Source organism: Danio rerio, chromosome 8 (genome assembly GCF_052040795.2).
Source record: "Danio rerio strain M-AB ecotype USA chromosome 8, GRCz13ab, whole genome shotgun sequence".
Classification (NCBI taxonomy): domain Eukaryota; kingdom Metazoa; phylum Chordata; class Actinopteri; order Cypriniformes; family Danionidae; genus Danio; species Danio rerio.
Window position 1 is genome coordinate 25436953 of NC_141028.1, and position 26911 is coordinate 25463863.

Consider the following 26911-nt stretch of genomic DNA (forward strand, 5'->3'; position numbering starts at 1 on the left):
AGCTTAAAGGGGCTAGTAATTTTGTCCTTAATGTTTTTAAAAAAATTAAAAACTGCTTTTATTCTAGCCGAATTAAAACAAATCTTTCTCCAGAAGAAAAAATATCATCAGACAAACTGAAAACTCCCTTGCTCTGTGCTCTGTTAAACATTGTATGGGAAATATTTTAAAAAGAAAAAAAAAATCAAAGGGGTCCTAATTTTTTATATATAAAATCCTGGTTATATTAAAAAATCCTGGTTGCTTTAAATTTTTAAGCTGAATTAATCAAATTAACTTTATGAGTCCTTTAAAATTATATTATGTTAAAATGACTTAAAAAAGCTTGTGTAACTTATAAAATTAAGTTAGACCATGATTAAATTGCTTTAATAAGTTACAATGAATTAAAAAACATCAGTTATCATGACTAATTGATCATATAATTTTAGTAATCAGCATTTATATGCCAATTATGAAATATTTGCATAATTCAGACTTATTCATAGAACGTCTGAATAAAAAATGGCTTGTATGTCTAAGCCAATGAATATAGAAATGCTTCAAAGTATGATCAGAAAGAGTTTACAGCACACCTGGGTCTCCTCCATGGCTTTTGGGTGTCTGGCACATTTTTGATTGAGGAGCCCGATGTTTTAGCCAGCTCACTCAGTAGGCCCTTGGCGTGAGAGCGTTTAATCTATCTGTAACTTCCTGGTAAAAAGGTGTTTTGTCTCTGCATGACACAGAGATCCGCCGTGTGCCCTCATGCCCGGCCAAACAGCTGCCTGAACCGCTGGAAGCCACAGGAACAGATGGCCTTACCCAACAAAGAGGAAACCGACCTGAGGACACACAATCATTCACCTGAAAACAGTGAAATACAAAAATAGACAAGATTTGCTAATAGCCCACTTTTAAAGTTGTTATTATTTATAGGCAGATCAGAATGCTGGATAAGTGTATACTTTTACACTGAGTATTTTATAAGTTTGATGATAAAAGATCATTATTCTGTGATGTTTTATCATCTGCTGCTGTACAATGCAGCCTTGGTCACAGAGCAGGTTTAAGCATCCTCTCAACTTCTTATGTAGTAGTTTCTTACTTTATTATGATTATTAAGAACACTTTATGAAAGTTTCTTAATCAATATTTATATGTTTATTATAGCACTAGGCTAGCCACAATAAAAAAGCTAAGTGTACTCCATTGAATCGCGCCCTCTAGTGGACAAACTGACAGAACGCTGCTGTGCTCATTTCTGCTCGACACTAGTTTTTTTTTTTCTTCAATGAAACGATCTCCTAAATATGACAGTTCTCACACGAAGGAAATGCATCCTAAATAGTAAAGGCAATTTTTCTTGAAAAAAGCCAGTTTCTACTGTGAACATTTAATATTATTACTGGATAAAAATATTTTGTTTAATTGTTATTATTATTATGACTTCTATTTGTTGTAATACTTTACTACTTTATTTTCAAGGTATAGCTCACCATTTACCCGCTCTCATGTGGTTTATTTATAGGCTTCATTCTGTTGAACACAAAAGAAGATATTTTGAAGAGAGTTGAAAACCTGCAACCATTGACTTCCACAGTAGGAACAAAAAAACAAAAATACTATAGTTATAGCTTTTTTCAGAATATCTTCTTTTACCAGAAGAAAGAAGCTCAATACAGGTTTGAAAGAAAGTGAAGGATGAGTGAATGATGACAGAAAGTTTTGGTTTTGTGTGAAAAAAACTCTCTTTTAAAAAAAATCTGTTTCATGGTTATTTGTTTCAATCTAATTTTAGACTTTCCTTTTTGGGTGCTTGTATTTTTGGAATTATGATCTGTTAGATAATTTTAATCCTACTTTTATTTGTTCGCCACTTTACATTTTAACATTTATTTTAGTAAATTAATAAACATATTTATTTAGATTGATGACATCAGTTATCGCAGAAAACATTTTATTTAATTTCTCTTTAAGATCATATTTAAAACCGTAATGATGGATGTTATTCATTGTAAGTGCTTGTTGGTGCAAGATGGGCCAGTCTGAGTATTCCAGAAACTGCTGATCTACTGGGATTTTCATGTACAACCATCTCTAGGGTTTACAGAGAATGGTCCACAAATAAGAAAATTTCCAGTGAGCCAGACTGATTTGTGCTAATAAAAGACAACAGTAACTCAAATTACCACTCGTTACAACCAAGGTATGCATAATGGCGGCCATAGTCACCAGATCTCAATCCAATAGAGTACCTTTGGGATGTGGTGGAATGGGAGATGCGCATCATGGATGTGCAGCTAAAAAATCTGCTGCAACTGCGTGATGCTATTATGTCAGTATGGACCAAAATCTCTGAGGAATATTTTTATTGCCTTGTTGAATCTATGCCACGAAGGATTAGGGCAGATCTAAAGGCAAAAGCGGGTCCTAGTAAGTTTGTAAGGTGTACCTAATAAAGTGGCCAGTGTGTGTGTGTTTATAATTTTTAAAATGACAAAAAAATTAATTTTGCAATACATTACATTTTTCTTTAAAATTTGAGTATTTTGTGCCATTTGTTTTTTTTTAAATACTCTTTAAAACTGAGGAATTCTCAGTAAAACTACATTTCGACATCATTTGAAAAAAGGACTCAAAGGCCAGTTTGAGGCAAAAATGATTTGACTCAAAAGATGACTCAAGTCACTCTCAAGGCTTGTAATGAATGAACATGCTCATCATCTGCATCAGCATCCAATCCATCACACATAATGCAGTTCAGCCCTTGAGTGCAGGGCCTGCCCCAAATACCAGATCTTTTAATGAATAATATTTATATCAATAACACAATCAATAAGAGAAGGAATTTATTCGTTTGCTCAATAGATATAATTAGTGATATGTGAGAGTTCAGTTTTGGTAATTAGAAAGAACATTTGTCACTCGTTCCAGTGAAAGTGTTTGTCTGTGCAGATTTTTCTGGCATGTAACTTGTAACATTTAATCATGTGACTGCCGATGGTGAGTGACAGACTTTCAGAGGAAATCAGAATGTAGCTTATCAGAAATCAAAAACATGACATGTGTGACATTTACCAACCACAAAAATAAGAATTCTCATCAAAACAAACTTGACGTTTGGCGAGGACAGTCCCATTTATGTAAATCGCATCTTTTTCTCGGTCTGTGATCACAGCAGCCGTTTTAGTTGCTTGCTTTAAATAAGGCTTAATGTTAAGTCTCTTTATTGCAAAATGTATGTGCTTTATGATTCTTTAATTAAATAGGCCTGAATGATTAAAATGCACATTTTCACATTCAAATTTAAAAACAAAACAGGTATGAAAATGTATGAGTAAAAAAGTCATTAAAATAGTAAAAACTGTAAAAATGCTACAGTGAAAATCTGCAACCTGTTTAACAGTAAGTTTCCTTACTATATATATATGTATATATATATGTTTCCTTACTATATATATATATATGTATATATATATATATAGAGAGAGAGAGAGAGAAATAACTGTAAATTTCCCAATGATACTTCACTTTTTATGCTTTTTTGTTGACATTACTTTAGTGCTTTAAAAAAAAAAAATTTAATTAATTTTAAAATTAATTTTAAATTTAAATTTAATGTTGATAAATAATGTTTATTGCCTAACTTAAATTTTATGTGTGTTACCATGATGTGTTTAGTCCAGGGGTGCCCAAACTCGGTCCTGGAGGGCCGGTGTCCTGCATAGTTTAGCTCCAACTTCCTTTAACACACCTGCCTGGAAGTTTCTAGTAAACCTAGAAAGAGCTTGATTAGCTGGTTCAGGTGTGTTTAATTGTAGTTGGAACTAAAATATGCAGGACATCGCCACTCCAGGACCGAGTTTGGGCACCCCTAGTTTAAAGGGGTGGTCCACTTTGATATCATATTTTAAACTTTAGTTGATGTGTAATGTAGCTGTGTGAACATAAACAACATCTCTGAATGTAAAAAGTTCTAAATTCAATGCAAAGGGAGACCTTAGTTTTTACAGAGTAAGCTTAGCAAAGCCTACAATGAACGAATTTTGGGGACTACAAAAAATACTTCCGCCCCCTGTGAGATTGCAAAAGTTCGTTACTTCGCATCCAAACTGCCGTTGCAGGTAAGGGGCGTGGCCAGAGGCGATGTAACAGAAATTAACCTAAAAATGCATCTAAACACAGCTGTTTCCACAGAGCTTCGTCTGTTTCTGTATTTGGGCTTCCAAAGGACACGACACAAAGACAGAAGTGCTTAGTATTCAATAATATTTATATTCCAGAGAATTATAAAACACACAGCAAGCATGATTTGACAAAACAGCTTCCAGAATCTCTCCCAGTTCAGTGCTGGATTAGGCTAAAATCTCCTCAGCAGAAGCTGTGATCTACAATCAGTAAGTGTTTTTATTAGTTGAAATTGATCGTGACATGTACAGTGTCTAGCGTTAACGATATGCTGTAGCAACAATGTAAACAATGGGAAATGCTGCTTTGCGGGCAAATGATTGAGCTACAAATTCATATTTATCAGTCAAACTGCTGTAAACACACACACACACATTCCACCAGCACGTTCGCGTCGCACCGGACTGCACTGATTGTCTTCAGGCAGCTTTTCCATGTGTTTCACATCTCAGATAATGAAGTCGCAAAAGATATGTGGATGATTAATATTACTTACATCTGCATATTCCGGATACACGTGAAAGCCGTTGTGTAACGCATAGAGTTAAAAAAAAATACAGGTTAGCTTACCTGACTCGTGGTCGCAGCAGAATAATAAATCAAGGCTCAACAGGTTGCATCCCACATCTTGTGCTTTATTCTTCTGTCACGATATATTACTGAAAATAACTTAATCCGAGCATCAGAGAAAAAGAAAGTTCCGCACACATGCGCTTTTTACAGAAAGTTCACACATTCACTCACACAGAGGCAGACAACATTCACACTGCACACACAATGGCAAACTCTTAAAGGAGCCGCACCCCATTTTCACTCGTTACAGACACTTGTCAGATTTTATTTTAGAGCAGGCAGGAGGTTGACTGCATGTTTACACAGCAGAAAAGCGCGTGCTTTTACGGGCGTGACGTGGAGCCGATCCGCGAATAGCAGTACATTATGACGACGACCAATCAGAGTCACTTAAGGGCGGGCCTTTCAGAGGAACTAGGAAATTTGACAGTCGTTTTCATGTTAGCTGAGTAGCTGTGTATAATCAAAGTGAGGTTTATGAAAAAATAACGCGATTTTCTTTAAGTGAAACATAAGCACACATTGCTTTACATCTTATAAACACAACCAAGCCTTAATATTACATTGTGGACCACCCCTTTAATTGTCTGAATAAGTAACTTTTGTACACTCACATTTTATTAGGTACACCTTACTAGTACCGGTTTGGGCCCAATTTTGCCTTTTGAACTGCCTTAATCCTTTGTGGCATCGATTGAACAAAGAAATATTCCTCAGAGATTTTAAGCCATATTGATAAGATAGTATCACACAGTTGCTGCAGATTTGTCAGCTTCACATCCATAATGCCAATCTCCCCCGTTCCACCACATCCCAAAGGTGCTTTTTTGGATTGAGTTCTGGTGACTGTGGAGGCCATTTGAGTACAGTGAACTCATTGTCATGTTCAAGAAACCAGTCTAAGATGATTCACGCTTTATGACATGGCGCGTTATCCTGCTGGAAGTAGCCATCAGAAGAAGGGTAAACTGTGTTCATAAAGGGATGGACATGGTCAGTAACAATGCTCAGGTAGGCTGTGGCGATGGCACAATGCTCAATTGGTACTAATGGGTCCAAAGTGTGCAAAGAAAATATTTCCCACACCACTACATCACCACCACAAGGCCTGAACCATTGATACAATGCAGGATGGATCCATGCTTTCATGGTGTTGACACCAAATTCTGACCTTACCATCCAGATGTCGCAGAAGAAATTGAGACTCATCAGACCAGGCAACGTTTTTCCAATGTTGTATTGTTCATTTTAGGTGAGCCTGTGTGAATTGTAGTCCATCCATCCATCCATCCATCCATCCATCCATCCATCCATCCATCCATCCATCCATCCATCCATTAACTATCTACCTACCTACCTACCTACCTACCTACCTAACCAACCCTAGAGATGGCTGTGCGTAAAAAATCTCAGTAGATCATCAGTTTCTGAAATACTTACACCAGCATGTCTGACACCAACAAAAATGCCACATTCAAAGTCACTTAATTCAGCTTTCGTCTCTATTCTGATGCTCGCTTTGAACTGCAGAAGAGCGTCTTAAAAATGTCTACATGCCTAAATGCTGTTAACGAGCAGTGGGACAGGTGTACCTAATTAAGTGGCCAGTGAGTGTACATTGTGTTGCTTCTTATCTGCCTGTGGGAAAAGTTGTTTGTGATGTTTATATATATATATATATATATATATATATATATATATATATATATATATATATATATATATATATGTGTGTGTGTGTGTGTGTGTATATATATATATATACACATACATACACATACTTTTGTAACTATGGAGACTTTGTTTTCTTTTTTCATAATACTTTTGTTCTCGTTATTACTGAACGCATGCTAGTTAGAATATTAAGGTCAAGGTTTCACATGTAAAACAAAACACTGTGAGACCCAGTTTTTAAAATCCCAGCCAGTTTCACAATGTAACAACAACGTTTGCACTTTGGTTGGTGATTTGTGTGATAAATTCTCACATATGAATACTATGTCATGTTATTTCAGTGGGTAGACTACAGTGTAGAATCAGCCTAAAACGCCTACAAATGGACCCGAATCAGCTGAATCAGAGAGCACCTAGAAGAAGAAATACTGAGTCATACTACTGAAAACACTTTGACTCGCATTTGTGTGAAAAAAGATAAATATCTACAGAGGCAGATATCCAGAAGATGCGTGCCAAGAAAATGTCATTTTTTAGAAATGCAGCCTTCCTGCTGAAGAACGAAAGGGTCAAACCCTTCACAGTTCTGGCCAGTGCAGCGGAAAGATTTTATTGGTTGCCAATAGAATGAAAGCACTTTTTCATCTTGTTTCATTCAGTGAGAATGTGCAACCGGTCTCATTTATGATATTTCATAAGCACTGTGATATATTAGTCAGGGCTTCGACGTTAACTGTTTTTGTAAATACTCTGACTAGTGATTTCCCAAAGTTCCTTTGCACTCGCTGCACTTTTATTGTTGGGAAATTGTGTTTAAAAGTATATAATTAAAGTGGATGATTGCTTGCTAAAATTGTACTTAACATTTTACAAATCATATGGAAAATATATATTAACAAAAGTATTCTTCCACTTCAGAGGAAACAGAAGCAGCTTAAGGGATAGTTCAATAAAAAATAAAAATGTAAGTTAGAACTAACCCTCAAGTGATTCTTTATTCTCTTGAACACAAAACAAGAAGGTATTTTAAAGAAAGCTGAAAACATGTAATGGCTGAATTCCATTGTAGGAAAAACAAATACTATTGAAGTCAATGGTTTCTTTAATATTCTTTTATGTTCAGCAGATGAAAGTCAGTCTAGTTTAGAACAAATAAAATAAGAGTAAATGATGACAGAAGTTTCATCACTATCACTTTAAGTAGTATTTAGATTTAAATTTAAAATAACAACAGCATAACCAGAGTACATACACAGGAGTCAAGAGAGTGCAATTCAACAACGTTTAAGACCTTTTTAAAGATGCTTTCCATACATTTTAAGACCTTATAACCACTTTTCAACTGAAGACACTGTCAGGATTTTAACTTGCAGTATGTTTACTAAATATTAATGTAAGAAACTAATTAAAAACTAAAACATTATTCATATACTGAATAACAATCTATTAAATCTAGCTAATTCAGCAGGCTGGCGCCTATAGAACCGCAGAAATAACGGTGTTGCCTTGGTTACAGCAGTAACCAGTTTGCAGATTTAAATCAGGCAAACTTTAGCCTACAACCATACATTGCATAATCAAAAATGATGTAAAATTTAATACCTTGCAAAATAGCATTTAAGACTTTTTAACACTTTTTAAGGGCCTTAAGTTTCTCTCCATTGATTTATCAACTTTTAATACTTTTTAGGACCCTGCGGACACCCTGATAACTAATGAATTTAAAGGGTTAGTTCACCCAAAAATGAAAGTTCTGTTGTTAATTTCGCACTCTCCCAAGAGCTTCATTCATCTTCATAACACACACTAAGATACTTAATATCTCTCTGATCCTCCATAGACATCAATGGTCCAGAGAGGTTCAGTGTCCAGAAAGAGAACTGAGGTTCAACTGTAATCATAAAGTTCCAAGAACACTTTTGTGCACAAAAAAAAAAAAAAAAAAATGTAAAAAAGCTCTTCGATTTTAATCGAATTTTGTGATCTGAAGATTAATGAAAGTCTCAGGCTGTTTAAAAAGTGTGTGGTTCTAAGTAACAACTGTTTTTTTGTTTTTTTTTTGCCCAACCTTTTCGTTTTTTAAAATTCTGATTGCCATTTTTATCCAGAAAAGATCCCCTCACTCTTGTTTTTACCCAGAACAGGACAGGAAGACACCGGCTGTCAACTAAAGCACAAGGTAGAACGCTCTGCTCTTGTTAATGATATATTCTCAACTTAATATTTAATAATTGATGACAAAGCAGACCATAAGCAAGCTATAGATTATGATATTTGCAAAATATCCTAAATTTATGTTTTGATCAAATGTGTGTTCATGCAAATATTATAGATGTATGTTGGTTTAAACAATTCCAACAAAATGAAACAAAAAAGTTCCTAAATTAAAAAAGTTCCTAAAATAAAAGTTGGTTTTGTTCATTTTGCTTTAATATATGAATATACAATATGCTGTTTACTTAATTTTGTGTTGCAATATTTACCAAAATCATTTTAAATATTTTCTGTTTAACACATTGCACTCAAACATTCAAACATTAAAGTGGGCGGATGAACGACTGCAATTATGGTCACTTTTGTTTTCTTTCCCTCAAAAGAAAGTGTGTGGTTCAAAGTAACAACTGTTTTTTGTTTCATTTTCTGCATGAACAATTTGTTTTTCTAGCATTATTACAGTGTTAATCTCTCTCTTTTTTATTCCACAGAAGACAGCAAGTCATACAGGTTTGGAACGACATGAGGATGGTATGTCGAACAATGACAACATTTTTATTCTTAGGTGATTTATCCGTTTAAAGTTTTGTAATGTGTCAGATATTATTACACTTCTACAAACATTGTCTTGGTCTTCTACTGTATTGCTTTCCCTTTATTCTGCATTATGACTGTCTTCTACCGCATACAGTAGGAGAGAAATGACAATAAAGCAGCTTTCAGTTGAAGTATGGCTCAGTAAGAAGTCCTTGACACAGATAATGAATTCTCTTTTCCAATTGTCTCTTAATTATAGTTATTAGAGTGACACAAAATAAAATAATAAAAATCGGCTCTTCTTTCTGTTAAAAAATATTGAATTAATATTGTTGTTTATGTAAGGACACAAAATAAATGACAAGAATAAATAACGGCTTTATGCCCAATGAAAACTTTCTATACTGTGTTTCTCTTTAAATATATTCTCTCTTGAGACAAATAAAAAAACATTTGGCATTTTATGTACTGGATTTTACTGGAAGTATTGATGCTGGAGTCATTACCGATTTTTATACATTTAAAAAATATTCAAGTATATAGTATAATTATGCTTTTTTAAATGCAGTAATTAATATAAAAACAAAAAAGTACATATCTCTTAACTAGATATCTATTTATAAGTCAAAATAATGCAGAAAGGATGCTGTCCGGAAACTTAATTGTCTCTTAAAGGTCAAATACGAAATGATTTTTATTTCCTTTCGTAATTATTCTTTTCAAATTGCAGTCTTTTGGTTGATACCAGATAAACAGACATTGCACATTGCGCTTTTGTTAAATGCTAGAGTTGTTTGTGAATATTCACTGTTGATCGTGGAACGTTTTGGCCCGTTTCCTTTTTGATGACACTGAGTATTTTCTGGGTATAAATAGGTGCTGGATACTAAATTCTGCCAATGACACGCTGTATGTGGGAAGGTTCCAACTTCAGGTGAGTCTTAAAATGCAACATCTGTATTCTGTGAAAGATGAACAATTTCCTATAGTGCAAATGAGAATTTTTTTTCCCTTATTTGATGCAATATGGCATGATGTAATTATTACGCATTTGCTAATATTTTCCACATGCAGTCAATTTGTATGATTAATGATGTTAACTTCATATGTATTGACGATTAATTTCTGTCCTGACTGTATATGGAAAAAATAGGAGATCTCTTGAAAATGGTGATTTTGTGTGGATTTATTAGATGTGAGTTTGAGTAGAATATTTTTTTTATTCTATAAATGTCTGATAATATTTATTCCAAATTTGAAAGAGATAATTTTGTCATTTAGAGAATTAACTTTTTTCCAGAAAATGACAAATTGATCGAAATTTAGACGACAAAAGAAATAAGTTTGCAGAACAAAAACAAACAAAACAACAACGCCACTTAAACACACACTTGTGTTGTGGTCTCTTGATTTTTCCCTTAGATTCATATAGATCTATTATTTTTCTTTCAAATTGTTATCGGATCTTACAGTATAATTAATCTGTGTAATTGTTCTTGTAATCTGCTTTATATAGTCACTGTATTTCCATTATAAAATTACAAAACAGAAATTCAATGTTTCAGCTTCAGCTTATTAATTTAATAAAAATTTCATAGATTTAAAAAAAACTTTATGGACCTAATATGTATTAAACCCCCTGAATTATTAGCCACCTGTGAATTTTTTACCCAATTTCTGTTTAACAGAGATATTTTTTTTCAACACATTTTTAAACATGATAGTTGTAATAACTCACTTCTAATAACTGATTTATTTTATCTTTGCCATGATGACAGTAAATAACATTTTCATTCATTCATTTTCCTTTTGGCTTAGTCCCTTTATTAATCTGATGTTGCTACAGCGGAATGAACCGCTAACTTATCCAGTATATATGTTTTACACAGTTGTTGCCCTTCCAGCTGCAACCCATCACTGGAAAATTAAATAATATTTGAAGACACTTATATACAGATTAAAGTGACATTTAAAGGCTTAACTAGGTTAATTAGGTTAACTAGACGGGTTAGGATAATTCTGCAAGTCATTGTATAACGATGGTTTCTTCTGTAGACTATCAAAAAATATAGCTTAAAGGGGCTTATAATTTTGACCTTAAAATGGTTTTAAAAAATTTAAAAACTGCTTTTATTCTAGCTGAAATAAAACAAATAAGACTTTCTCCAGAAAAAAAATATTATCAGACATATTGTGAAACTTTCCTTGCTCTGTTAAACATCATATAGGAAATATTTTTAAAAGAAAAAAGGTTCAAAGGTGGGCTAGTAATTCTGACTTCAACTTTGAATAATGTTTTTTTTTTTTCCTTTTAGATGAAATGAAAATATACTTTTGGTAACCCAAAACTAACCGTAACCCTAAAAAGACAGAAAGACATTTTACCGTTACCTGAAGAATTTTTTGCACGTAACACAAATTGTCTTTCATCTTCAACAAGAAAACTCAACCCCTAAAAAACTGACGTATTGGTCTTTCTGAAGTTTGTCCATTCTCAAAAGAATAATAGTTCTGCACGCCATGATCTATGACCTCTGAAACAAACATTGCATCTACTCCTTTGATGTGAGATTTTATCTTTCACCTTTCTTTTTTTAAATTCTGATTGCCATTTTTATCCAGAAAAGATCCCCTCACTCTTGTTTTTAACCAGATCAGCACAGGAAGACAACGGCTGTCAACTAAAGCACAAGGTAAAGAACGCTCTGCTAAAAATTGACTTGTTTATGAGATATTCTCAACTTAATATTTAATAATTGATGACAAAGCAGACCATAAGCAAGCTATAGATTATGATATTTGCAAATTATCCTAAATTTATGTTTTGATCAAATGTGTGTTCATGCAAATATTATAGATGTATGTTGGTTTAAACAATTCCAACAAAATCAAACAAAAAAGTTCCTAAATTAAAAAAGTTCCTAAAATAAAAAGTTGGTTTTGTTCATTTTGCTTTAATATTTGAACATACAATATGTTGTTTACTTAATTTGACATCCCTTTGTACTATAATATTTACATATATAATGATATGCGTGTTGCAATATTTACTAAAATCATTTTAAACATTTTCTGTTTAACACATTGCACTAAAACATTCAAACATTAAAGTGGGCGGATGAACGACTGCAATTATGGTCACCGTGAGTCATTTTGTTTTTTTTTCCCTCAAATCTTTGTAACGCCTGTTTTACAAAGACTAACAAAAACCTATTTTATGTGGTAGAGATGGAAAGGAAAGTAGATGACAAATATTCATTGGTATGTAGTTTCACTTAAATTCTTCTGAGGCAAAGCTGAAGTTATGTGAAAAGAGGAAAAGAGTGGAGTGTGAGTAATATTCCATTGCTCGATGCCGTGAACCTCAAAACTCAACTACAAATAGCGTGACAGGCCACACATTGTCTAGAAAAGCAAATGATTTGGAGTAATAGTGAAACAATTTCAAGTGTTTGTTGCTTTTTTTTCAGTGGATGAAATTAAAACTAAAATGCTTTATTTTTAGGAACTTCACTTGCGTTTGCTCATTTGACTAGTGCAGAGGAGTGCAAAGTAACAAATGCTTTTATTGTTGAGACACTCTAAACTGAACATCATTACTTATATCCCTGTTGCATCCCTCGTGCATGTTTTTGCAAAATGCAAAGTGTGTGTGTGTGGTTTCCTGAGAGGTGGTGAGAGGTTTGTGTTTTGTATGCCAGACAGACGTCATGCATATTTTGGGTTCAGATTGCAAGCAATTGTCATGTTTAAGTCTAGAAATTTTAAACCACAAACATTGACAGAATGTCAGTAAATATGTTTATCTTTTGGCTGCTTTAAAAAATTAAGTCTGTCCTTTAAAGGCAGTAAGTGTCATTGATCTTGCTTGCATTTAACCTTGTTTAAGTGAGCCTTTTGGTCCTTTTTTTTTTTTTTGCATGCATGCTGTACTAAGTGCAATTTCATGTTATCATGTCTGCACTATCCTTCTGATTCCTCCAGGTTTTCTGTGAGATGCCCAAAATACTTAATTCACCATAGCTTTTGGCATTTTTCTCATTTTGCCATTTTAAATACATCCATTAATTTCAGCTTACATTTAGAAATTGTTTCAATTTTATTACATTTCTAATGGTTTTGAATGAACCAAGCTAAAAATAAATGCATACATATTTTAATTGCTTACTAAATTCTATTTGTTTATTTTATTTGGATTATTAAAACGTCATGAAGGTTTAGGCAATAAAAACATTATTATAATTAAAATAATAATAAAATAACATAAACTTAATAATAAAATTATATATATATATATATATATATATATATATATATATATATATATATATATATATATATATATATACATATATACATATATACATATATATATAGCTGAAGTCAGAATTATTAGCACCTATTTGAATGTTTTTTCTTTTTTAAATATTTCCCAAGCAAGGACATTTTTACAGTATGTCTGATAATATTTTTTAAATAATATTTTTAATAAATATTTGTTTTATTTTGGCTAGAATAAAAGCGGTTTTTAATGTTTTATAAAGCATTTTAAGGTCAAAATGATTAGCCCCTTTAAGCTATATATTTTTTCGATAGTCTACTGAACAAACCATCATTACAGTACAATAACTTGCCTAATTACCTTAACCTGCCTAGTTAACCTAATTACCCTAGTTAGGCTTTTAAATGTCACTTTAAGCTGTATAGAAGTGTCTTGGAAAATATCTAGTAAAATATTGCTTACTGTCATCATGGCAAAGATAAAGTAAATCAGTTATTATAAATGAGTTATTAAAACTATTATGTTTAGAAATGTGCTGAGAAAATCTTCACTCAGGTAAACAGAAATTGGGGAAAAATAAACAGGGATAATAATTATTTTTAATCATAGTTTCTTTTAAAATATATAATTTATAGTATATAGTAATTTGAAGTATATAGTATTACAATAATATTAATATATTTGTACATGTGGTATCTTATATATAAAATGAAAGCATTAAATGAAGTAAATTAAGTAAAACTAAAATCCTTGTAAAAATCTATAACAGATTTTTTTGTTAAACATTCTTAGTAAAAATACAAAATGTTGTGAAGTAGTGATATTTCCAGAAGAAACACTAAATAATCTATAAACATAATATAAATTTAGGAAGTCCAGTTGAACATTTCAGTGGCTGTCCCACATCTTATGTGAAATTTAAATGTATGTCAAATCTCTTATATGCACCTCTGCATATCTGACTTCAGAAATGCCTCATTGTAAAAGAGAGACTGATAAGAAAATGAGTGGGAGAGAAGACGAACAACAGAAGATCCTAAAAGAGGAGCTTGACGCATCTCCTCTTTTAAAGCAGCACGCTTCAGATCAGTGCGTGGACGAGACTTTTTCTGAGGTATGTCCTTCATCCTCTACCCAACACTATTGTTTACATCAAAATTATATGGCAGTTTCTGAATTTTGCAAAGCTTTTTTAATCTGTGATGATGTCTTTTGTTTCATAAAACTGTTGTTAATTTTATTATTTGAACTGTACTACGTGTGTAGATCACACTTCATTATGAGAGTCTTCAGATATATTTTATTAAATTATTTTACATACATGTTTGTACATTAAAAAGTCTGTAATAACTTGGAATATGCCAGTTTCCCCCCCTAATAAAAAGCTATTCAGTGCTTTGGTCGTATGCAGTTTTAAAATTAGATGAGGTGTTTGTTAATGGTGAAATTAAAGCTAACTCTGATAAATACATTATTAAAAGTGTTTTAAATGTTAATGTAGTTAACTAACGTATTACCAAGTTTGCTTCCTAAAAAACAGGTTCAGAACAAGAGAAAGCTGAGTAAATGATCGCAATGATCATTTTTGTGAACTATCCCTTTAAGATCATAGGAATAAATTATATTTTAAAATAGATTAAAAAAAAAAACAACTTAAAATTGTAATATTTCCTTTAATATTTCATATAGTTGAGGTCAGAATTATTAGCCCTGCTGAATTATTCGCCCCCAGGGTATTTTTTCCTAATTTCTGTTTAACGGAGATCAGATTTTTTCAACACATTTCTAAACATAATAGTTTTAATAACTCATTGGTAATAACTGATTTCTTTTATCTTTGCCATGATGACAGTAAATAATATTTTACTAGATATTTTTCAAGACACTTCTATACAGCTTAAAGTGACATTTAATTAGACAGACAGACAGACAGACAGACAGACAGACAGACAGACAGACAGACAGACAGACAGACAGAGAGAGAGATAGATAGATAGATAGATAGATAGATAGATAGATAGATAGATAGATAGATAGATAGATAGATAGATAGATAGATAGATAGATAGATAGATAGATAGATAGATAGATAGATAGATAGATAGATAGATAGATAGATAGATAGATAGATAGAGATTATTGGAAATACTGTCAACTGTACATGCAGTCATACCTCATCACAACAGGCTACTATTAAAACACACACACACACACACACACACACTCACATCACACCATGCAAAAGCTGTGACCAATAGTACATAACCTTAATCTTAAATAAATGTACAAATATATTCTGACTATGTTACATGTGTTATTGTTCTTGCCAAGATTTTGATAAGTCTATGGTTTTGATATTTTTGAAAGTATTCTGTAAGGCTGAATGTATTTGAAATAATAAAACTAGCAATTCTTTAAAAATTTTTATATATTGTATATTTTAATTAATATCTGTAATGACTAAGTGGATTTCTCCAGTCTTTATTGTCACATTATCCCTTGAATATCATTCTGAGTACATTTAAATAAACACTTATTTGTCTTTTATTCAACAAGGACACATTAAAGCGATCAAAATTACTACAAAATACCTCATTTCAGATAAATGCTGCAAAATATTCTTATTTTGAACTTTCTCTTCATCACTCATAGTTTAGAGAAAATGTACACTGTAAAAATGCACACAATTCCTTCATATTGTTTTTACCAGTTTAAGTGGATTGAACATGAAACAATTAAGTTGTCCCTCACCCCCCCAAAAAACTTTAAGAATTGTGTTGTTTCAAATCATTTAAAATAAGTAGTTTGAACAATCAGCAAAAGCATTTTTGAGTCCATAAAACATTCAATACCATATCAGCATATAAGAACGATTACTGAGAGCATTCGTGCAACATAAAGGACTAGAGTAATGACACTGAACATTCGCAGAAATAAATGCTATTTTTAAAATACATGACCCTGGATCACAAATCCTCAAGCTTAAGCTGCAGGGATATATTTTTGGCAGTAGCCAAAACCACACTGTATGCGTGAAAACTTTTTATTTGTCTTTTATGCCAAAAATGATTAGAACATAAAGATCATCTTCCTGGCATTTTGTACAATTCCTACTATAAATATATTATAACTTAATCTTTGATTATTAATGTGAGTTGCTAAGCACTTCATTTAGACATCTGCCAATGTGATTTTGTTCGATATGTAGATTTTGTTGAACTTTAGTATTCCAGATTTTGAATAAGGCATGGGATGATACCGTTTTCAACATTTCCCACATCTTGGAAAAGTCAAGGTTTTAAAACCACCAAAACTTTGTTATAACAGTTAATGTAAGTTTTTTTTTTTTATTATTTATGTGTTTTTTACAACTATTTTATTTAGTTTTTTAGGGCAACAGTATCTCCAGCTGAAAAAGACCCTCCACATCAAAAGCTACTTTTCCAAAATATTTTAAATGTTTCTTAAAATAAAATATGTGGTGTTCAATGAGGAAAATGTTGTTGTTTTTTAGATGACATTTAAAAACAACATGTTTTAGAGCAGTAATCACAATACTGTGATATCGTGATATTTTTATCCCAGGTTATTATAGTGTCAGAATCTTAGACTGGCCCATGCCATGAGATAATAGTTGTATCTCGGCCAAATATTGCCAAATAATATTTCCATTCACAATACCATTCACATTGTTTAATCAAACAAACCCTCAGTGAGATAAAGAAACTTCTTTCAAAACCATTTACAAATCTCAGTTATCCCAAACATCAGACCAGTACTCATTTATTAATTAATTCATTTTTCTTGAGCTTAGTCCCTTATTTATCAGGCGGTGCCACAGCAGAATGAACCGGCAACAGTTCTGGCATATGTTTATGCAGCGGAAGCCCTTTCAGCCACACCCAATACTGAGAAACACCCATACACTCTTACATTCACAGACACACTCAAACACTATGGCCAATTTTAATGAAACCAATTCACCTATAGTGCATGTTTTTGGACTGTGGGGGAAACCGGAGCAACTTGAGAAAACCTGCAAGAACATAGAACTGACCAGTAGTGTATTTATTTATATTATTGAATTCTTTTATGTATTTATATTTCTGTCCCTCAGTCAGTTTCACCAGTTCAGCTTAGTAATACTGCCTCCTCCAACAACAACTCCTCAGTCTTTAAACCTCCTCTACGCCAGGTAAACTGAAACGCCACTGATGTTTAAAGCTTCAGCAGCTGTCAGTGAACGGCCTTCATGTGTGTGTGTGTGTAGGTGCAGAGATCTGCTGATGAGCAGCGAATGCAGTTTCTTCAGCTGCTGGTACAGAATTCACGATCAGGTCAGATCAGACCGTCTGTACTTCGGTCTACGGCTCTCCTGCTTCAGGGTTTGTGTTTCAATCAATTATTCACACCTCACTTTTTTCACATAGTCAAAGTAGTGAAATCCTCAGAGATATCATTATATTCAATATATGTTCTGTCAAACCGCAGTTTTTAAAAAAATATACTGCTGCTGCTTCATGTAATCTCTTTAATGTGTTGGAGGTTTCAAATGAAGTAAAAAGTTTCTTTGAAAGACGTGCTAATTGTGTTTAAATGTGGAGTTCTGTTTTTTAAAATACTGCTGAGCTGGTCATATTTTTACAGTATTGTTTGGAGAATGTAATTTTTTTGTTTCAGTATTGCATGTAATAAAAGAAACGTGTATATACAGTGCTCAGCATGATTGAGGACAGCCCATTTTGAAAATGAATATCAATTGAAAATGATTGTCAATTTCTCAGTGAAAACAGATTTATTAAACAGATATATTTATTAAAATAATATTTTAGTACCCAAACATATTTAGAAATTGAAAGATAATACAATTAAATCCAAGCAAAATATTGCTAAAAAAAATTACCACCTACAAAATTTCAACTAAATTAGCTTCTCTTGAATTTCCCTCTTTTTAAAAAAATTGTATTTAATATTTTCTATAACATATAAATTTGGGTGAACTAGTTTTTGGATCATTAATGTAAGGTATTTTGTTAGATAGGCTTTGGCTTCAGTACTGACTAATTTGATGTATATGCACAAATATAATATTGTACAGCTTCCTATTAAAAATATGAATTTAAAAGATACATTTGTGAGGGGTGTACTTATATATGCTGAGCACTGTATATACAATTATTAGAAAAAATGAGTAACGTTTTACAAAAAGGTTCCATTAGTTCATGTAAGTTAATGTATATACCAACATGAACAAACAATACATAAATTACAGTATTTATTAATCTTTTAGTGAATGAAAATAAAGCTGGTGTAAGCTCTTTTTAGCTCACAGTGCATTAACTAATGTTAACAAGAATAACTTTACATAATTAAAATGCTGTTCAAGATTGTTCAAGCTTAGTTCTTGTAGTAGGTACCTGAACTAACAGTAACTAATAGGCTGTTATTTTAGAGTGTTACCTAAAAAAAATAAAGAATAACAAATGAATATAGACAAATTTAGTTGTTCAAAGATTTGCACAGCATTGGTGTAATATACAATGTGCTATGACCTGTTGTTCCGATAAAACCTGGTCTGCATATTATTTAATTCTGCCGAAATTTCTACATATTTGACCACTTAATAGCAGTGGTTATAACAATAATATCAATATTAAAAATTTATTCATTCATTTTCTTTTCGGCTTAGGTCCTTTATTAATCTGGGGTCGCCACAGCGGAATGAACTGCCAACTTATCCAGCATATGTTTTACGCAGTGGATGCCCTTCCAGCTGCAACCCATCTCTGGGAAACATTCATACACACTAATTCTCACTCATACACTACAGACAATTTAGCCTACCCAATTCACCTGTACTGCATGTCTTGGACTGTGGGGGAAACCGGAGCACTTGGAGGAAACCCATGCAAACATGAGGAGAACATGCAAACTCCACACAGAAACACCAACTGACCCAGCCAAGGCTCGAACCAGCGACCTTCTTGCTGTGAGGCTACAGCACTACCTACTGCACCACCGCATCGCCAATAATAATAATAATAATTATTATTTTTTGAGTACTGGGTTGCAACTGGAAAAGCATCCACTGTGTAAAAAAATATGCTGGAAAAGTTGATGGTTCATTCCGCTGTGGCGACCCCTGATAAATAAAGGGACTAAGCCAAAGAAAAAAATAGAAATAATAATAAGTTGTTGTTGTTTCAATTTTAAGTTATTTTCTTTTAAACCTAAACCTATATTTTATTTCATTTTACTTAAAAGTTTTGATAGATTCACATTTTTTCAAATAATATATTAATAATCAAAATAAATAAATAAATATAGAAGTGAGGTAATCACAAATATGAAGTTTTTTTTTTTTTCAGGAAATGAGAGCAACCCAACAGCCATGAGCAGAAGAAAAGACACAGGTCACAGTGCGCAGATTTCCATCCAAGCTGTCGCTGAATCAAGCCAACACAGGAAACAATCTGCCAGCTTTCACTTTCACAGGTATTACTGGAAAAAGAAAAGAGAATTAAAACTGAATCAATCTTCATATCCTTTAAGTCCTCCATGTGTCCTCCTCAGCCCAGTCCAGTCAGAGATCCAGAGATCCAGTGCACTTTTCATAAATGGACATTGTCGCTGGCCAGGCTGTGAAAAAGCCTTTGATGATAACACACATTTTCTGAGGCAAGTCTAGCATTTTTTAAAGTATCTGAAGTAATGTCAGCACACCTCATTGATCTTTTTCATTATGACTGCTAAACTGTCTAGACATCTGAACCGAGACCACAGCACAGACGATAAAACTATCGCACAATGGCGAGTTCAGCAAGACCTGGTGCACCACATGGAGAATCAGGTAAATCAGCAACGCAAAGTCTTACAGCCACGAGTCCTGCTCTGTGCATCACTGATCATTGTGGATAATGTGTAAGAAAGTGAATCATGGTTTCATTGGTTTTGAGTCACTGAATGCCAACCCAAAAGACTTAAGTTTCTTTGTAAGTGTGGTTTGATAACCCACTAACATGTTATTTGTGTTTAGCTCATCCAGGAAAAGCAGAAACTTCATGCCATGCAGCTCCATCTCCGACTCTTCGAATGCATCTCCACATATACGGTATGAATCCTGTAACAGGTTTCACAAGAGCGTTCAGAAATCAACATTCTCACAGTGAACATCATATTTCCTTTTCACGATTTCACACAACATCCGTAACTCTGTACAAAGTGCATGGGAAACAATCTATCCAACTTTTTGCGTGTTTATTGCATCATGGGAAAACTGATATATTTTAACTGATACAATTAAATGACCTGCAATTTCCACCTTATAATTCCACCTATAAACTACACTGGAAACAAATATTTGTTAGTTTGACTAGGAAAAGTAAGTTCCCTGGTTACCTGATTTTGAGTTCATTGAAACTTTAAATAACAATGAGTGATTTTGTTGTTTCAGCTTTGTATTTTGTATTACATCAACTTCTTCTAGTAGTTTAAGTTGACTTACAAATTTAAGTACACTCAACTTAAAACTGTAAAACTGTTGAGTGAACACTTTTTTAAGTCAACTTAATTAATTTCATTGCTTGAAGAAGTTACAATATACAGTATAATATACAATATATTTCAATATAATACAAATATAATTTAATACAAATATACATATTAATTCAAATATAATATATTAATTCAATACAATACAAAGATACAATATATTTCAAAGTTATATAAACAAAAGATTTGTCAACTCAACTACAAATAGTTGTAACAAAAAACTAAAAAAATTACCTGGTTGCCTTCAAATTGTGAGTTGAATGAACCAAATATAGCTTGTTCTAACAATTAGCTAAGACGTTTACAAGGTTGCCTTAAAATTATGAGTTAAATCAACTAAATATAGTTTGCTGTCTTAAAATTATGAGCTAAATGAATTCATCCAATGTTAACATGACAAGTGCATTTAAAAAAATAAATCTGGAATGTCCGCACAAATACACTGTAGTATCATTTATTATAACTTCAAGAAAATATTGTAATTCAAGCAGCAATAAATCCTATCTGTTCAATGAGTTAATATTAAAACTGCTGTATTAACAAGATACAATCTGTAAATATACTTCATATATATATAATATCACTTTCTACCATATTATGTAGGGTGAGAGTTGAAGAGTTGAAAATACAATTTTAACGTAAATAAATATTTAATATACAATCAAATATAATATTATTATAATAATGTAATGTTATATATAATATATACATATATATATATATATATATATATATATATATATATATATATATATATATATATATATATATATATATATATATATATATATATATATATATATATATATATATGAATTTTACTGCTGGTCTGCTCCATCCATGGTGTGTGTGTATATATATATATATCCATCATGGACGGAGCAGTCCAGCAGTAAAATTCATAAAGATATATATATTTGTTAGAGATGCTCTGATCATTGGCTTAGTACCAAGTACTGATTCTGACCTTACCTAACCTAAGAGAATAAATTAAAGACATTGCATACATGTAATGGTCAGAAGCAGCTTACAAAAAAACGAGAGATAAAAGAGATAGAAGAAAATTGTAAGAAAAATGACTGACAATGCAATTTGGAAACATTGCTCATGTGTTGTAGTACTGTGGATGTATAACCCAGCTTGTAAACTCCTAAATCAACACTTCTGATCTGTTCATGGTATCAGTTCATAAGATCGGCCAGATCCGCGAGTACTGATCGAGTGTGATTATCTGCCGATCATTTGGAGCATCCCTAATTTTTATTATTTTTAGTTATAAATAAATTTTTTGAAAACTTATCATTTAAATTGTAAAGATTGCAATATTTTAAAATGTCCAAAATAAGATTGAGTTAAATCTACCCCTGATGATACCTCAATGTACCCTGTTTCTCAAACACTTCACTAATTGTTTATTGCTGTCACTCCCATAATTCACTTAAAGCATAATGTGGAGAAAAAATTTTGGACATGTGCTCGATAGCGCTCTCATACTACTTGTGTGCTCTCCATCAGGGAGTTGCTGGAGGCTGGTGGAGGCCGCTGGCACTAAATTTTCCCCCATTGGGTGAGCCAGATGGCAGGACAGAGAGAGCTTGTGATGCACCGGTACAACAGGAGCCTTGGCACATCCCACCACCACACCTGCTGCCAGGTAAATCCTGCTAAGATCCAAAATACACCTCTTGCTGTGCTCCTTAACACAGGAGCGCCATTAAACAAGAATAATTGAATCTGTAATGGTTTAATGATGAATAAGAATGTACGTTGATCTGTTTACTTCTGCTCTTCTATTTACTTCCATTGGCCTGACTCTAGAAAGTTGGTGGCCTACCGCTATGGCTACAGCTGATTTTGTGATATTGCTTGTTTCCTGTTGCCATATTTGGCAGGACTGCAGACCACAAAAGGTTGAGATCTGGACCAAAAGTAACTCAGCTGGAGCTCTTGCTCATAAACCGTCTATTACAAAGCCTTGATTTGGCAGTTTCGAGGTGCATTGCACAAGCATGTTATTGAAAATGCCTGACTCATTTGCATTACTCGGATGTGTGTTTTGTACTTGCAGTAAAACACATCAGGTTTTATGCAGTTATGAGTGTTTGCGCTCAGTTTTCCAAGAATTGTTGTGTGATGTTCAGCTTAGTCATTTTCTTTTCTCCAAATTACAGATTTCGTTAGCAGTGCTGAATACTACAAATGTGCCAATATACGTCCGCCCTATACGTATGCGTTCCTAATCAGATGGGTAAGTAATCACATTATTGCAGATAAAGCAAGAGATGTGTATATAAAATGTTTTCCTATGCTGAATTTTGAAGTTTAACTGTCTTATGCATCTTTTATACATCACTCTAATATTGATTTGCTGCTGGATTTATTTATCAGATTTTTATGACAGTTCAACAAACAACAGTAAAAGAGAAAATAACTGTAAAAAATGTAAATAAACCACATTATATACCTCATATTGTTCAACACACAGTATATGATGTGCATAAACAATATATAATGTGCATTCATTTTTACAAATCAAGCATATAAAGAGGTCAGTACCGGAAGTTAAGGTTGGCAGTATGGTGTATGAGTAAAACTGATGAGTCAATTCTCATCTAAACGGTCAAACTATTCATAACGTCTCAGTCATTTTTCATTGTGTTAGACATCACACTCAAAACAATCCATTCACTTTTCAAACATTTGTATATGCATACGTTTATACCATAAATATTGGATATTGACATTGTTTGTAATGCCTGTTAAATTGGTAAATGACCTCTAGTTGCAATAAAATTTGTGTTATCTATTTATCATATATGTTACCATGTTATACATCCAACATATACAGATTACCCACAGCACAATCACTATATTCGCAATCCTATCTCTGGCAAGGCCAACAAAAGTGACAGGATGTCCACCAAGAATTAGTTTTTTTTTAATGGATGATATTTTGTAGTCTTTTTTGTATTTGTGGTAACATAATAAATATGAAATATACAAAAAGTATGGACAAGCAAGATTGCACTTTGCATGTAATACATTTATACACAAATAAATTTACTGTATAAATACTGTACAAATGTTAATTCATTTAAAATTGTTCTACTATTCACTCTTCTCAACAAATATCAGATTTTTTAAAACCTTAATTTCCATGGTTGGCTGTCTTAGTAAAAAAAAACAACTAATCATTTTAAGCAGTGTGGCTCACACAATGATAAATACACCTTATGTTTTGGTGGCCTTGGCCAAATTACTGACAACAATAACTAGGTTTTAAAGCATTAATAAAATATTTTTTGGTGGAGTAACTACATTTTGCACACATGCAATAAAGTACTGAAAATCCAACAAACAGTTTTGTGATTTGGACTCACAGTTTAGAAAATGTTAAGTCTGTTTTGAAAAACGTGCCAAAGCAATTGAGAAAAGCTGTAACATGCTCAAAGAATGGCAACCAAATGGTAGAAAATTTGATCACTGAACCTCAAAGACTAAATTTATTTTTTTCATTTATTATGTTATCATTTATTTATTATCAATGTTTAACGGGACAATGTGGATTCTTTAAGAATTATGAGACAAATCGAAATCAGTTGAGGTCAAACCTATTAGCTCTTCTTTTTAATTTTAATTTCAAATTAAATATTAATTTTAAAAGTGCTGTTTAACTTTTTTTTTTTAAACACTTAGCTATAATGGAAGAACATAATATTTCCCTACTTATTTTGCAAGATACTAGTAATCAGCATCAAGTGCAATTTAAAGGTTTAACAATTTAAAGTCTTTAAAAGCCTAAAAATTGTTAAAGGGGCTTATAATATTGAACTTAAAATTTATAAAAACACATTTAATAACAATGCAAACTGAATGAAATAAGACTTTCTCCAGGTTAAAAAAATATTATTAGAAAAACTGTGAAATTCCCTTGCTTGATTAAACATCATTTGAGATCTATTTGAAATTTAAGGGCTAATTATTTTGCTTTGAACTGGATATATATTTTTTACTAATGTGATTTTTCATTCCATGCTATTTTAGTCAATCTTGGAAGCCCCAGACAAACAACGAACATTAAACGAAATCTACAACTGGTTCACAAGAATGTTCTTCTACTTTCGTCATAGTTCCCCTACATGGAAGGTACTAAAATTCTAAATTTGCTGCTAATACAGATTGATTTCTGAAAAAGCAATTTGTGTTGTAAAAAGCTTAGTATCTTTAGTAATAGTAATAATATTGTGCTGGTATTAATTCAATGTAAAAAAATATTCATTTAAAATTAACTTAGGCTGGGCGACACGATTGCTCAGGAGTTAGCTCTGTCGCCTTACAGCAAGAAGGTTGCTGGTTCGAGCCCCAGCTGGGTCAGTTGGCATGTGTGTAGAGTTTGCATGTTCTCCCCGTGTTCGCATTGGTTTTCTCCAGGTGCTCCGGTTTCCCCCACAATCCAAAGACATGCGGTATAGGTGAATTTAATAAGCTAAATTGGCCGTAGTGTATGTGTGTGAATGAGTGTGTATGGATGTTTCCCAGTGCTGAGTTGTGGCCTGAACAGCATCCACTGTGTAAAACATATGCTGGATAAATTAGCGGTTCATTCCACTGTGGCGATTCCTGATTAATAAAAGGACTAAGAATGAATGAATGAATGAATGAATGAATGAATGAAAAAACTTGTGCAAGTTATCCAGATACTGATATTAGTACAATATATTGGGGAGATTATATTTGTGTCCACATGGTGCCGCTATTGTCAAAATAAAATCCTGAAGTCATGATAAATATTCTCACTTTACAGTAACAGACGATGTTTACAACATAAAATAATATTCTCTAATTTACAATCACTTCAAACTTTTCTCAGAATGCCGTGAGACACAATCTTAGTCTCCACAAATGCTTTGTCCGGGTGGATGGAAAGACAGGGGCCGTGTGGACGGTGGACGAGGAAGAGTTTCAGAAGAGGAAAGGCCAGAAAATCCACAGGTCCTCTCATCCTCAGACAAATTACACACACAATGGATCATCTCAGGATTATCAAAATAAGAATGTAATTCACAGCTTGTGATATTGGAAAGTCTAACAGTGTGACAAGTAACGTCTTGCTTTGTTTTACAGGGACTACACTTTAAAATGGTCGACACCCTTCTCACACTGTCCACCTTATGAAGCCTCAGATGTACCAATAAAAGCCAAAGATTCTCAGTGAAATATTTGTTTGTTTGTGTGTAGTGTAATATAGAGACAGACTAGGCTAAAATTTAGATTTTTAGTTTTAATTTTAGGCATTACCATGAAGTATTGATTGTTTGTTTGTTAATATTAATTGTCAATACTTTGTTAATAATCTTTCTTATAACATTACTGTTGCATAAGTATTTTACATACATAGTCATATATGCAAATTGTAGGTTTTTATTTTTATATACAGTGGTGGTTATAAAATGATGTATTTCTGACTGTTATTTTGTATGTATTTTATTATACCTGATTAAAATGAAATAGCAACAATATGTTAGAATATTCAAAATTATTCTGATTACAATATCGAGACCAATAGACCAAACTACAACCTGACCAGGAGAGGGCATCTGCGTGTGCTCACAGTTTTTGGGTGTGGTAATTCTGTAACAGAGCAGACAGACTAAAAAAAAAGACAAAAGAAAAAACATAAACAAATATGAAGGAATGAGGGGCAAAGAAAATTCACATGTTAATTCACATAATCTAAATCAGTCTATTGCACTGCAAGTATTTTCAGAACTGAGTGACTGATGCAGACAAGAGGAGACTATTAAATCAATTATATATCTTAATAAATTTCTCTCAATGTTGGTTTGAAGAATTACCGAAGACTTCCATCATATTTATGCTTCTTAATCTTCCTAAAATGTGCAAATGGAA

The 26911-nt window shown here is 32.6% G+C and overlaps 1 protein-coding gene across 24 annotated transcripts in view; it reads left to right on the plus strand.

Moving 5' to 3' along the window:
* The window catches only part of foxp3b (forkhead box P3b), a 47200-nt gene extending 20982 nt beyond the window's left edge, over positions 1-26218 (plus strand). For 3 of the 24 annotated variants that reach the window (XM_087264710.1, XM_087264708.1, XM_087264712.1), the window contains exons 3-17: positions 8557-8596; positions 9123-9162; positions 10045-10102; positions 11822-11861; positions 14419-14564; positions 17721-17835; positions 19819-19945; positions 20024-20128; positions 20213-20300; positions 20487-20561; positions 22517-22655; positions 23173-23249; positions 25046-25147; positions 25872-25993; positions 26126-26218. In XM_087264710.1, the coding sequence (XP_087120836.1) occupies positions 14421-14564; positions 17721-17835; positions 19819-19945; positions 20024-20128; positions 20213-20300; positions 20487-20561; positions 22517-22655; positions 23173-23249; positions 25046-25147; positions 25872-25993; positions 26126-26216 (1185 nt within the window). In that variant the 5' untranslated portion in view covers positions 8557-8596; positions 9123-9162; positions 10045-10102; positions 11822-11861; positions 14419-14420 and the 3' untranslated portion in view covers positions 26217-26218. Of the gene's footprint in view, positions 1-1510; positions 1582-4989; positions 5212-7533; positions 8146-8477; positions 8597-9122; positions 9197-10044; positions 10103-11483; positions 11734-11790; positions 11862-14418; positions 14565-17567; positions 17646-17720; positions 17836-19818; positions 19946-20023; positions 20129-20212; positions 20301-20486; positions 20562-22516; positions 22656-23172; positions 23250-25045; positions 25148-25871; positions 25994-26125 lie in introns of those variants that run through there. The other 21 variants (XM_087264702.1, XM_087264701.1, XM_087264698.1 and 18 more) reach the window with 19 other exon arrangements.
* Positions 26219-26911: the final 693 nt, after the last annotated feature.